This window comes from Dromiciops gliroides, chromosome 6, assembly GCF_019393635.1.
Source record: "Dromiciops gliroides isolate mDroGli1 chromosome 6, mDroGli1.pri, whole genome shotgun sequence".
NCBI lineage: Eukaryota > Metazoa > Chordata > Mammalia > Microbiotheria > Microbiotheriidae > Dromiciops > Dromiciops gliroides.
In genome coordinates, this window is record NC_057866.1 from 272,928,474 (window position 1) to 272,942,171 (window position 13,698).

General features: G+C 42.8%; 1 protein-coding gene across 1 annotated transcript; it reads right to left on the reverse strand.

The window, feature by feature from the left end:
- Positions 1 to 1,148: 1,148 nt before the first annotated feature.
- LOC122732312 (methyl-CpG-binding domain protein 1-like) lies at positions 1,149 to 2,567 on the reverse strand. The gene has a single exon (XM_043972381.1). The coding sequence runs from the start codon at positions 2,565 to 2,567 to the stop codon at positions 1,149 to 1,151; it is 1,419 nt and encodes a 472-aa protein (XP_043828316.1).
- Between the last annotated feature and the right edge of the window lie 11,131 nt (positions 2,568 to 13,698).

The following is a 13,698-nucleotide window of genomic DNA, read 5'->3' on the forward strand; positions in this document are numbered from 1 at the left end:
CAAACAGCTGTTGAAACGGAGGAAGACCAACAATAACATTTGGGAAAATTCCATTTGTAATCCTAACCAACTCCTTGAAAGAATGGAAAGAAGGAACCCCATGCATTAAAATAAATAACATCAGCTATGGTTTTACAGAAGATCTTGAGGTTGGGAGAAGGCTATGTGGACCCTGGGAGAAAACTGAGCAAAGGGGTTATGACCAATAAAGCTGAAAATTTGCCCAGGAATCCTCAGTTAGTATATGAATTCACTGATCTCCATGGAACATGAAATGAATTATCTACTGGCATTTTGGCTTGTGCTTAGTAAGCAGAATGGGGGGAAATTGTTTACAAACTATAAAAAGAAAAAAAATGAGTGGAGGAAGAAATGTTGTGTGTGTGTGTGTGTGTGTGTGTGTGTGTGTGTGTGTGTGTGTGTGTGTGTGTGTCTTTCCAGCAGATCCAGAAAGAGAATTACAAACAACTCAAATTTAAAAAAAAAAGTTTACACAGGCCTGACCTTCCATTTCCAATTGAACAGGGGAGGGGAGTGTTGATCTTTGTTTAGTTCATAGGAATTCTATACACAAAATAATTCCATCTATGATCCAGATGGGCATCATTCAAATTTAAGCTAACAAGTCAAAATGTTCAGATTAAGCTGCAGCTGAAGGTTTATAGGATAAATGTACTAGAAGGGACCTTAGGAACCTAGGTGACTTGCGCAAGGACACACACGATTAATAAAGCACCCAAGATAGAATTTTTACACCAGAATCACTGACTACAGAACCAGTGCGCGCGCGCTCGCTCTCTCTCTCTCTCTCTCTCTCTCTCTCTGTCTCTCTCTCTGTCAGAGCACTGTCACCAGTTTAGAAAAATAAAGGTCAAGGCAGCAAAGAAAGACCAGGGCCCGGCTGACCAGCCAAGCATGCCATTTAAACAGGGTAGATAAAAATGATTCCTCTTGCTTCTCTGGGGGGAGTGGGGGGTACGCATGGGAGGAAGGAGTGTCCCTCCGACCCTGCAGATGCCCCTCCCCAGGGACTTCAGGTCAAGAACTCAAACGCCAGCTTCCATGCCCCCATCGCTCTTCTCTAGGTGTCCTTGAGGTGAGGGTGAGAGTGTGTGGAGGAGGGGTAGGGGCGAGAAGGGGGACATGGCCTATGAAGTTCTCTCAGAGGCCCGAGAGGGCTGGGGCAGGCCGGAGCAGTTACAGCATGAGGTGGGGAGGCAGGGGAAGCAGGCCGGGCAGCGGCCGCCGTACACCAGCACGTGGCAGTCCGGAGAGCGTGCGCCCCGCTGCGCACTGCCAGGCCAGCCAGGGCACAGACGGTAGGCCTCCAGGCTGCAGATGAGTTCTACCACCTCATCCGCGGTGCTGAGCCGCAAGGGGTGGGCCGAGTAGAGCTCGTGCGTGGGCGGCACAGGGACACCTTGCACCACCACGTGAAAGGAGAGGCCGGGCTGGATGTGGATGACGGCAGCCGCCACGGTGGACAGGGGGGAACGCTGGACGATCCCCAAGTCCGGGCCCCGCGGAGGCAGCACCTCCCAGTGGGCGGGCAGGGGCAGCTCATTCAGTTCTCTGCGAAACTCTAGCAGGCCGCTGTCCAGGCCTGCATGGGGCCCTGCTGCCGTGGGCGTGGCTCCGCACAGACTGTAAATCTCCGTGATCACCGGAGTGTGGGCCCCGGCAGCCTCTACCTCCTCTTCCCCCTCCCCTTTTCCCAAGCTTTCCTCTTCTTTTGGAGAAGGCCGGCCTTGTGCGCCATCGGCTCCCTGGCCGGCGAGGCCGGGAGAGAAGCCTGCGGGGGCTGGGGAGGCAGCTCCGGGAGCTCGGTCCCCACAGCTCTCAAGCTCCCGCCTCCCCGGGCGGCATGAGATGAACGCCCCGGGGCCAGGCCGCCCATACTCCTCGGGGCAGCGCTGCTGGGCGCCCTTCCCTGGCCTCGGGAGGCCTGGTCTCCCTCTGCACTCGCAGTCCCCGCAGTTCTCCTTGGTTTGACAGCCCATGACCGAGAGGCGGTGGCTCTGGGCACGCGGGCTTCGGGGGAGCCGGGGAGGCTGCACCTCGCAGGCAGGGCCGACTCCACCGTCCTCGGCCCCCTGGCAGGCCCGGCAGTCACCGCGGCCTCCTGGCCGGGCCGTTCTCTGCTCCGGGCTGAGGGCATCGCTCCGGGCTCGGCAGTCTTCACACAGAGCCCAGAGCCGCCGGCGCCCCGGGCGGGCACGCCGCCTAGCCACGGGGCCCTGGGGCGCCGGCGGGTCGAGTCTGGCCTCCAGGGGCCGCTTTTCTTGGACGGATGGCTCGGCCTTGTCGGGCCCGGCCCGTCTCCTGCTCTCGGGAGAAGAGGCCCTGGCAGGCGCGGACTGGAGAATGCCGTGCTTGAAGTCGAAGCAGCTGAGGTCGCAGTCGGGGCCCAAGAAGCGCGTCAGCGCGGCCTTGCTGCGGATCTGCTCTCCCCCGGGGCTCTGATAGTACGTGTCCGAGCGGCCGCAGCTGGCCTCAGTCTTTCGGAAGCATTCTCGGCGCTTCCAGCCCGGGCCCAACGCGGGGCAGTCCAGCCACTCCTCAGCCATGGAGGGCCGGGGCAGGGGAGTAGAGAGAATGGTGGGCGACGGAGGCGGCCTCGGCTCCCTCCACTCGGCCCGGCCAGGCGAGGCTAGGCCCGCGATCCTCTACAGTGCCCGAAGGCCCGCCCGCAGCTGCAAGCCCTCAGCCGTTACCCCGAACCGGAAATCCGGCCCCGCCCCGCCTCCTCTCTCTCTTCCTTCCGGAGGTGGAGGACTACATATATACAATATTGAGTATACTTGGATATATTAGTGCTTAATTGTTCCTTTTCCCCCTTTCTTTTTTTATTTTGTTTTGTTTTTTGTCTTTTTTCCATGGCAGTGAGGGTTAAGTGACTTGCCCAGGGTCACACACCTAGTAAGTGTCAAGTATCTGAGGCTGGATTTGAACTCGGGTCCTCCTGAATCCAGGGCCGGTGTTTTATCCAATGTGCCACCTAGCTGCCCCCCCCTTTCTTTCTGATCCTTTATTACAAGATATGATTCGCTTAATGTACCGGGGAAAGGAGAAGGGAAGTATTCAGAAATGAAATAGAAAAACAAGTGATATTAATATTTTAAAATCAATAAGCTTATAATATATATGTGTGTATGTATATAATTTATATATCATATATGAATAATGTGTACTGGGCCTCTGCTGGCACTGAGGGTACAAATATAAATAGTAAATAGTCCCTGATTTCAAGTAGCTGATATTCGATCTGGGAAGACAAAATTGCAAATATAAGTGCAGTGTTCTCAAATCAATCAATCAAATGATGAATCACCCAATCACAATTAAAGTAACTAACAAGTCATAATGATATGGTATCAGGTGAAAACGTTTCTATTGAATCAATCACTCAGAGGCATCTAACTTATGTACCCCTTGTCATAGAGAGAAAACACCCAAAGGTCTTCAAACAAAAAGCAAACCAGCTGGGAAACCAGAATTTGAGTACCAGATAGCTTCAAGGAGAGAGATCAAGTTCCTGAAAGGGAATTGCCTGGGGCACTTGGAAGGAGGAGAGCCCCTTTCTTCTCCCCATGCCTTCTCTAGAGAAAGACCTTGGGAATATCAGAGGGTGGAAAGATTTGGATTTCTCATTGGCATCCTAGCAGTATCCCCAAGAATAGCAGTTACTGGTGGCAGTGTCTGCACTGAAAGCCATGGACAAGCTAAACACACAAAGGAAAGATGGTTTCAGGATGTTCCAAGGTCACAATGTGAAAATCGACATCACGCCTAAGGAGAATTTCATGAGAGTTCCACAAAGAGGATGAAAGGACTTCTAGAAACTGTAGGTTATTCTCTTTGCTTTATGTGCCTTTAAGATTTGTTTGTTTGTTTGTTTGTTTGCCTTTGAGATTAATTAAACTTTCCACTGGACTCTGAATGTACTTTTAGGAGGCAGTATTCCCGATTGGGAGGGGGGGGGATATTTTGGACCAACTGTTCTTATCATAACATCTTATAAAAGACTAGTTCTGAGAGCTAATTATCTGACTGTTTAATTGATAAAAAATGATACTTAGTGGAAATTCAGTGATGTATGGTTATAAGACACATTATTGTAACCACTTCCTGATCCCATATGGGGTACACCCTAGATTTCTGAGTGGAGGTACAGTGTCCATCTTCTAGAGAACTGACTGGCTGGTGAAAGTGGGACTTGGGATGCACTCAGAGCACGGGCTACGTAAGGACATAAGAATCTGTGCACAAAAGAAATATGTCACTTGAAAGTGGCGAATACTAGTAGATAAAGGGCAAGTAAAGCCCTTGTGTAAAATATGAATTTACCTTTGAAGGAAATTAGGGTCTCCAAGAGATAGGTCTGAGGAGGAGCTGTATTCCAGGGAGGGGCAAAATTTGTACAAAGCCGCAAAGATGGGAGGTGTCATGGAAGAAGCAGCAAGAAAGCTAATTTGGTTGAATTTATGAAGTATTTGAAGGAGAATAATGGAAAATAAGCTTATAAAAGTAAGTTGAAACCAGATTGTAAATGGTTTTAAGTGTCAAAGAGAAGGGAGTTGTATTCGGTCCCAGAGGTAATAGGGAGTCACTGGACTTTATTAAGCAGGAGCGGCTGAGTAGAGGATGAAGGAGAAAAGGATCATTGGATCATAGATTTTGAGCTGGAGAAGATCTTTGTGGTCTTTGGGGATCATAAATCCAGAGTATCCTAAGGATACTCTTAGAGATAAGTGCTATTATTATCCCCATTTTATGGTTAATGAAACTGATACAGACAGAAGTCAGGTGACTTGCTTATGGTCACATAGCTAGTGTCTGAAGCCATATTTGAACTTGAGTCTTTCTGACTCCAGAGACAATGCTCAATCCATTGTGCTACCTTGCTGCTTCTAAGAGAAGGGGACGTATGTAAGAGATATAGAATAAGCAACAAATTGGATACTTGTAATGAAAAGTCAAGAATGATTCTAAGGTTGCAAACCTGAAAAGAAAATAAGTCCCTTGACAGTAAAAAAGGCAGGTTTAGGGGACAAGGTAATGAGTTATGTTTTGAACATGCTAGGATTGGGGTGTCTATGGGATATTCAGTTTAAAATATCCAATTGTCAGATGATGATTCCGGAGAAGGACTAGGTTTGGAAATACAGATCTGTAAGTCACCTGCATAAAGATGGTAATTGAATCTATGAAAGGTAATGAGGTTATCAAAAGAAAGAGTACAGAGTCAAGAGAAGAACATCCAGGAAAGAAACACTAGGGGGCAGCTAGGTGGCACAGTGGATAAAGCACTGGCCCTGGATTCAGGAGGACCTGAGTTCAAATATGGCCTCAGACACTTGACACTTACTAGCTGTGTGACTCCTGGGCAGGTCACTTAACCCCCATTGCCCCGCCAAAAAAAAAGAAAAAAGAAAGAAACCCTAGAGTATGTCTAGAGTTAAATATGGGTGGTGACACCACAAAGGCAATGGAGAACTCAATGGTGAACTACAGCATCCCAGTGAAGAATTGTGTTGAAGAAGAGTATCAAAGTTAGCCCATCTTCCATGTGATAACCTTTCAGATACTCCAGGATAAACATCCCTAGTTTCTGCATCTGATCCTCATATGGAATAATTTTAAGTCCCTTCTTCTTGACACTTCTTGACACCCTCTACCTTATCTCTGTATACATCTTTCCCATGATTCCCATAACTGAACACAGTACTTTACAAGTGGGTGATCTGATCAACTCTGAGAACAGAATTAATACCTCCCTAATCCTGGACCAGAGGTATTGGAGGTTATTTACAGCTCAGGCCCTGAAGTAAATCTCTTTATCTATGTCTTTCTGGCTGTGCCTCATGGTCATCTCTGCCTTCTTCTGTCTTCATCTGTCTGTTTCTTTATCTATGACAGAGGTCTCTTTCTCTATCCCCAATTCCTCTTTCTTTCCTCATCTCCTTTCACCCTACCCTGTACCAAAAAAAAAATTACAAGGCCCGAACTAGAAGGATGACTATGTCACTATTTTTAAAATGTCTAATCATATTTTGCCAACGTTTCATGAACTTTGAAAAGCAATTCTTCCATCCTCCTCTTTCATCAAGGAACAGTTCCATTTTTGTTCTCTATAAAAATATCTTCATAGTCTCATAACAATAGTGCAATGAAAACTTCTCTGGAAGTCTAAAGCTCTTTATGAAATGACTACTTTTATTCCAAATCATTTCAGGAAATCTCCAGAATCACTCAAAATTGAAGTAGCATGCAAATTGCCTCTCTTACTTCCCATCTCTAAAGCACCCACTCTCTCTTTGTCATTAGTTTCCATTCAGCCTGCCTCTACACTTGCCCGTTGAGGTCTTCCCAGTAGGACAGTGACTACTACAACTCACTACTCTTAGGATTTTAGGTACAGCTCATTAGCTACAATCAGTGTATTTCCCCTAAACAAATTAGTCACTTTATACTGAGAATCCAAAGAAACACATGATATTTTACTTAATATTATGCCCATGAACTGGGATCATACTCTTCCATCAATACACTGTATCCAAGGGAAGAGCAGATCTCCACTTAAAATGTATAGTAAGGCATTTGTGTAGGTAATATATGTGGCATTGCGCCACTGGAACTATAGACTTTGATGTCCTCTTTCTGTCTGGTGAATTGTCCATAAATATCCCTTGATGAGTAGAACTTCTTTGTAAACAACTGCTTCTCTTGCTGAGGTGAACTGATTCAGGTCATATGGACTGACACCACATTAAGAAGGAAACAAGCATTTAGTAAGCATCTACTATGTGCCAAGCACTTAATGATATGATTTGATCCTCACAAAAACCACAGGAGCAGGGTGCTATTGTTATACTCACTTTAAAGTTGAGGAAAGGGGCAGCTGGGTGCCACAGTGGATGGAGTGCCAGCCCTGGATTCAGGAGGACCTGAGCTCGGATCCAGCCTCAGACACTTAACACTTGCTAGCTGTGTGACCCTGGGCAAGTCATTTGACCCCAGTTGCCTCACCAAAAAAAAAAAAAAAAAAAGAATAAAGTTGAGGAAAGTAAGATAGAAAGAGATGAAGGGGCCAACTAGGTGATGCAGTGGATAAAGCAGTGGCCCTGGATTCAGGAGGACCTGAGTTAAAATTCAGCCTCAGACACTTGATACTTACTAGCTGTGTGACTCTGGGCAAGTCAGTTAACCCTCATTGCCTGGCAAAACAAACAAACAGAAAGAGATGAAGTGACTTGCTCAGGGTCATCCAGATTTTAACTCAGGTCTTCCTGACCCCAGGTCCAACACTCTTATTGACTCTGTGGCATTTGTTAAAGTGCAAAACAGCTATCCATACTATATATGTGCAAGCACACACACACACACACACACACACGCCAATTCATGTAGGGACTTCACTCACTGACACATGAAATCAGTCATGCCTGGCTTCAGACAGCCCTAGCAACATACCACACCCTGAGGAATCAGGGCATGACCCCTTTTCCTAAGCCATTATTTCACGTATATTTCACAAAAACAGCTCCAGTCTTCTCTTCTGTTCTTACTTACTAAAATCCACTTAAAATGTCATCTCTAATAAAATTTATTGTGACTTTTAAACTTTCCATCTGTTCAGGAAAGAGGCATATCCTGAATTTTTAAATCCTGAATAGAACTTCATGAGGAGCAACGGCAATTTAAGTGAGATGGGTAGTTTGAAACTTGGCTCTTTTGAATCCTGTCTCCATCATGATGGAATGTTAGTAGGGAACAGTGGAATGGGAAACTGTAGCCCATATTAACTCTAGCCTTAAAGAACTAATTTTGCCATATTTTTTTCCCATAAGATGGACCTAGATTAATTGACTCCTGTGGCTCTGCAGGACCTTGAGAAGGCATCTATTTTGACCATGACAGACCAAAAGAGTATAGGGTAACAGGATGCACCTAGGAAGATTCAAACAGCTGGCCAACGTGGAGGCTGACTCTGCAGCCTCTTATTACATTTGTGGTTATTTGGGTCAGCTTTGTGCCAATCAGGAAAAGGTGATTTTGGTGGTAACTAAGAGGGGAAGGTGTGCCAGTGATGGCTAAAGAGGGGATAGGGAAAAGTTGTTCAGTCAAAATAGAATGTGCAAACAATAATTTGTGAAAACCTTTTAGTAAATTGATTTAATTAATTCTCTTTGACTCCCTTCAATCATTGTTCGAAAAAAATGCTCTCCATCCTAATTTGAAAATGTCTGGAGTCTGTCCAAAAGTGGACGACCAGGAGAGTGAAAGGTCTGGTGTGTATGCTCAGTGAGTATTACGAGAAAGGAGTGGGTGTTTTTAGCCTGGGGAAGATAAGGTTTGTGGGGAATATGGTAGCTATGTTTAAGCATCAAAATGCTATCAGTCATAAACTCCTGGTATGTTCTCTGGGGAACACATTAGCTGCCATTTAATATCTCCTCAATATTATTTCAACAATTAATATCAATTAGCTTTTGCAGAAATGTTTACTGAGAAGGCAAAACAAGAACAAAGTACAACCATTTTCTAAACTTGGAGCACATCTACCATCATAGGGCCAGGGGAAGAGTTGGTAGTTATAAACTATTCCCCTCCACCAAATTCAATTCTCTGTGTAAACCTGATAGATTGGTTGCCCTAATGCTCTCAGGGCATGATGTCTTAGTTCCTGGGCTAATTCACTACTGAGATAAGTCAAGAAGGGTCCTCAGCTGTTTTGGTCTCCTCACTTGACTGCTCACCTGAGTGAGTGAGTTGTTAAGGTCTATCAGTCACAATTACTGATGTCAATGGCTGGATTCTTCCAATTTTTCCAAACTTTCAAAACTCACAAGATCATAACCTGGTCTGTTCAATCTCTCCCATTCAATCATCTAAGATTAGGAAAGAATAGATACAAAAAGACAAAAAGAAACCACCACGATGCATTTCTGACTGCAAGGTAACCTGCAAGGGAGATTAGGTAGCCACAGAAGCACCCACCTCTGTCTCAGCCACTACCTCTCCTCCCACCTTGAGACTCACAGAATTGACATCATCATTATTTAGAAGCTATCAGGGAAGACAGAAGATTTTATTAATTTGAGCCTTTTTAGTATACATGCTTAATTCTGGCTTACATTCAATTAAACATGCTTGTTGTTGACATGCTGTAAGCCAACAGGAAACACAGGATACCCGAATATATTCTGAAGCCAAAAAGAATGGGAACCTTCCATCATGCATTTCCTGAAGCAGGTTTGTTGGCTTTCACAAGGGTTGGTGCACATTCTCTGAGGACTGGTCAATGAAGATTACATAGAAAGAAATTCATTTTAATAATTTTTAAAAACCTCATGTTTCACAGCTTTCCTTACTTAGAAATTTTCTCTAATATCTAGCCTTCCTTCATTAATTTAAGTCCTGGGTGAGAAGAGAACTCATAAGGGGATAAGCTAAATTACAGGTCCAGAGAAATTATTAATTCTTTCTTAATTATTTCTATTCTCAATGAAATATTGTTTCAAGTAATATAATTTTAGTAGAAATAGTTTTCTTCCTAGCTTTAATACCCTTAAATGAGGTCCTACAAATGTTCACATTTTTAGATGATAGTATGCTGACTATATCAAGCACTGAAATATTACAAAACTTTCTCAGTGTTTGTTGATTTCTTAAATGGGATCAGCCTAAAAACCCATACAAGAAAAAGCAAAGGGTTGAAAGATGGCTCCTGCCCAGACCATGACATTGATGATCCATTTATTTAGTGAGTCCCTTAGTAGACCTATCTGGGACAGGTACATATGAGCCAAGAACTGAATAGGAGAAAGAGAGGTCTAGGGAAATGGAATAAGAAATAGAATAGAACTGTTTGGGAATAGAAATGTTTGGGAAGTGAAATAGAATTGTTTACCAATCCTAACATGTTCTCTAACAATATTTTTAGACACTAGTATCCTCCTGATGATATATTTTGCTTATGGATCTTAGAAACCACAATCTTTTAAACTAGAGCAAACAACAATGATGCAAAGTAAGTAGTGTTCTATTGTGACTCATAGGTATTTCCCTGGCATAAATATGTCATACCTAATCCTTTTCTATTATGCCTTTTTCAGTTTGCTTTATTCTAATGCATTATTGTGCTATGCCTTTCCCTTTGAAACTTTAGACTTATCTCCTCTCTTTTCCAGAAGACAAATATAACTATGAGGATCAGTGTCAAGCCTGATCCCAAGGAAAATTGTGAAATCATTGAAATATATATATATCTCAATTATCCTTCAACACCTCTCTCACTTCTAAGGTTTCTGATACTGTCTTTCAAAGATGTATCTTCTGTATTCCTTTACCTCTCTCAATTTCCTCTGAGAAGAGTCAAGTAGTATTATTAGGTGAATTTGTGACTGAACAAGCAGCCCAAACTAAAGAGTTGCCAATGGTGGTTCAATGTCAATTTGGAAAGAAGTCTCAAGTGTCCCAGGAATTATATTTGACCTCATGCTGCTTAACATTTTTATCAATGACTTGGGCAAATGCATCGATGTCATCCTATCAAATCTAAAGATGACAAAAAGCTTGGAGGGGTAGTTAACATCTTTGAAAGATGAGTTTCCAAGAAGATCTTCAAAGGCATGAGCTGAAGAAATTAATTCAATCACAGATTCCTTTTATGGGTTCTTTTATTTTGTTAAAGTCGATTCATAAAAATTCTTGGGGGGCAGCTAGGTGGCACAGTGGATAAAGCACCAGTCCTGGATTCAGGAGGACCTGAGTTCAGATCCGGCCTCAGACACTTGACACTTTCTAGCTGTGTGACCCCAGGCAAGTCACTTAACCCCCATTGCCCTGCAAAAAACAAACAAAAAATAACAAAAAACAAAACAAAATTCTTGTGTATTTCATAGAAAGACTTAAAAAACGGTCTTCAAAAATCTTCAAAAATAAACAACCTTCCATTTCACAGAGGTTGCACAAGTGTTGTGTAGCAGAGCTATGGTTCAAATCCAGATCCTGTGTCTCACTCCACATTCAAATCTCTTTCTACAAGGTACTATACTGCATACCAGGAAATCACACCAGAGTTGACTGCTTTGTCAGGAGTATATGCATGGTTATGGTGAGATATATATTTTTTACTATTCATTGTTGGCCTAAAGGATGGATGGATGTATGAATAGATATAAGAAAGATTGGATGGATGGGCCATGAGCATTTACTAATAACTTCTTATGTACTAAGCACTGTGCTAACTCCTTAGGACACACATGTAAAGGTGTGGTAGTCTCTAACTTCAAGGAGCTTCCATTTTAATGGGGGAGACACATCAGGGGAGTCATGGCCAAGGAAAGAAGTTGTGTTCTAAGAAGTTGCAAAGTTGGTCAATGGAACATTGGAGAAGTCTATTAACACACCTTTTCCAGAGGCAATAGTAATATTGATTTTCTTACTGTCTCAGTGGGGTGAGGCTAGTCACAGTAATATGGCAGATAATTACTAGGGTAAAGTAAAACTCCCAAGGAATACAGTGCTTAGGTACTCTGAGATAATCACCACTACTGATCACTTTTGGAGAGGGAGCAACAATGACAGCAAAACCATTAGACAATGAAAACAAATTCAGCTTTAAAGAGCTCAAAGAATTTTAACCTGTCATTCAAGATCCAATAAAGGAACATAATAAAAACCAACAAAGGCTATTTACTAAAAGGCCTAAGGACACAATAAATGCAGCCTACTTATGCAAGTAAAAGCTATTTAGCTTTAATTGTATTTAGTTTGAGTAATACCCATTATAAAGGAGGAAACACTTCTGAAGCCTTTCAGGAAGGCAAAAATATCTCTCATCATCCTTCTCAGTCTTGTACCCAGTGGGATCTCAGAGATCCCCATCATTACCAAATGGAACATGTGTTTCACTACATAAGGGATGATTGACACGTGCCTAAGATGGTATCATCTTCATTGAAGATACTGAGTGAATCTGCTTCTGGAACATTAGAGAACTGGGCATACATCAACATTTTACATCAGCAGATAAACACATGACATATATGGTTAGGAATACTCTTTTTCCACTGGCTTCATAGCCAGGATTGTCTGTGCCTATAAAACTAACAGATTGATCACCACTGAGATTTTTGCATCTAAAAGACTGTCTGAAGAACTCCTGAATTCACAGATAGTTATATCATACGGTATGAGAGGAGAGCCTGAGGGCCATTAATGCCTACACTTAAGTTATATTTTTATAGACCCATTAATAGTTTTATTGCTGTTCCTAGTTAGTTTTGCCTTGTTAGCCATGCTTTGTTGGTTATGATTGATTGCTGTGTGCCATGGATTTGCAGGTGCTTTTAAAATGTTCATGTAGTTAGGCATGTTGCCATTGCATTACTCTCTCAGGTGATACTCTTCAGAGCACCATGTCTATTGAATATACTGTTAATGTACAATTATTTTGCTTTGGTTTCAATCATATCATATGGACAGTACCAATTAGGTATCAAAAGTATCAATGTTACCTGGGTACTCTGGTATGCAGGTTAATTATTTAGGAAAACAGAAAAATTACCCTTGTTGTTTTAAAGTGCTGACGTTTGTGTTTTTACTACATACTGTAGTTACAGGCTTTAAGTTTGTACCAGGAGACTATTTCCAAGGGACTACAAATTTTTTTCAGCCCAGGCAAAAGATCACTGATGTTGGATAAGTTAGGAACTCACCAATTAATTAGACTTTTATAAAAGAAATGTAAAGAAGGTGGAAGCAAGATCAACTAACAGAATGAATGTGTGATGGCCCTGTGAAAACAACATAAAAAATTCTAAAATACAAAGTGAGCTGAGGAAGACCACATCTCGACATCCAGAGAATTGGGCTAAATCTAAGAAGATAACATTTAAAAGTGACCAATATAAAGTGTTATACTTCAGTACAAAAATACCACAAATACAAAAAAGAGAGAAGCATGATTAGGTAGCAGTTGTTTTGAAAAACAGCACCACAGATATTTAGTTGACTTCAAGACAGCGTGATATGGCAGCCAAAAACACCAGAGTCATCTTGGGCTGCAATAAGAGTCATGGCTTTCAGGAACAGGGAGGTGACAATCTTATTGTGTGCTTCCCTCATCAAGGCATATATTCTGTTCTGGCTACTACAATTTAAAGACATTGATAAGCTAAAGAATATTCATCCAGAGACAGGCAACTTGGATGCTAAAGGATCTTGAGTCCATGCTTTCTGACGATTAGTTAAGGGGAAACAGCATATCTATCTTCTAGTATTTGACTTGTTTTGTATGGTCCCTGAAGTAAGAACCAAGAGAAATCAGGCAGAATTGGATGGAGGAAATTGTAGGCTTGATCTCAGGAAACCTTACTAACAATGAAAGTTATCCAAAAATGGAATGTGTTACTGCTTTGAGAGGTAGTAAAGTCATCCTGCTTGAAGGTCTTTGAGCAGAGGTTGGATGACCACTTGTTGAATATGTCATATTAGGGATTCTTTTCTGGAAAAAACACTTATTTCCCTACCCTACTGCCCTGTCATATGCAGAGGTCTCATTGGTATTCCTTTTCCCTGATTTGTATCATTTATTATCATAGATGGAGAAGTGGAAGGGTCCTTTGAGGTCATCTCTTCCAACCCACTCATTTTTCAATTGAGGGAATAGAGGATCAAAGCTGTGAAGGG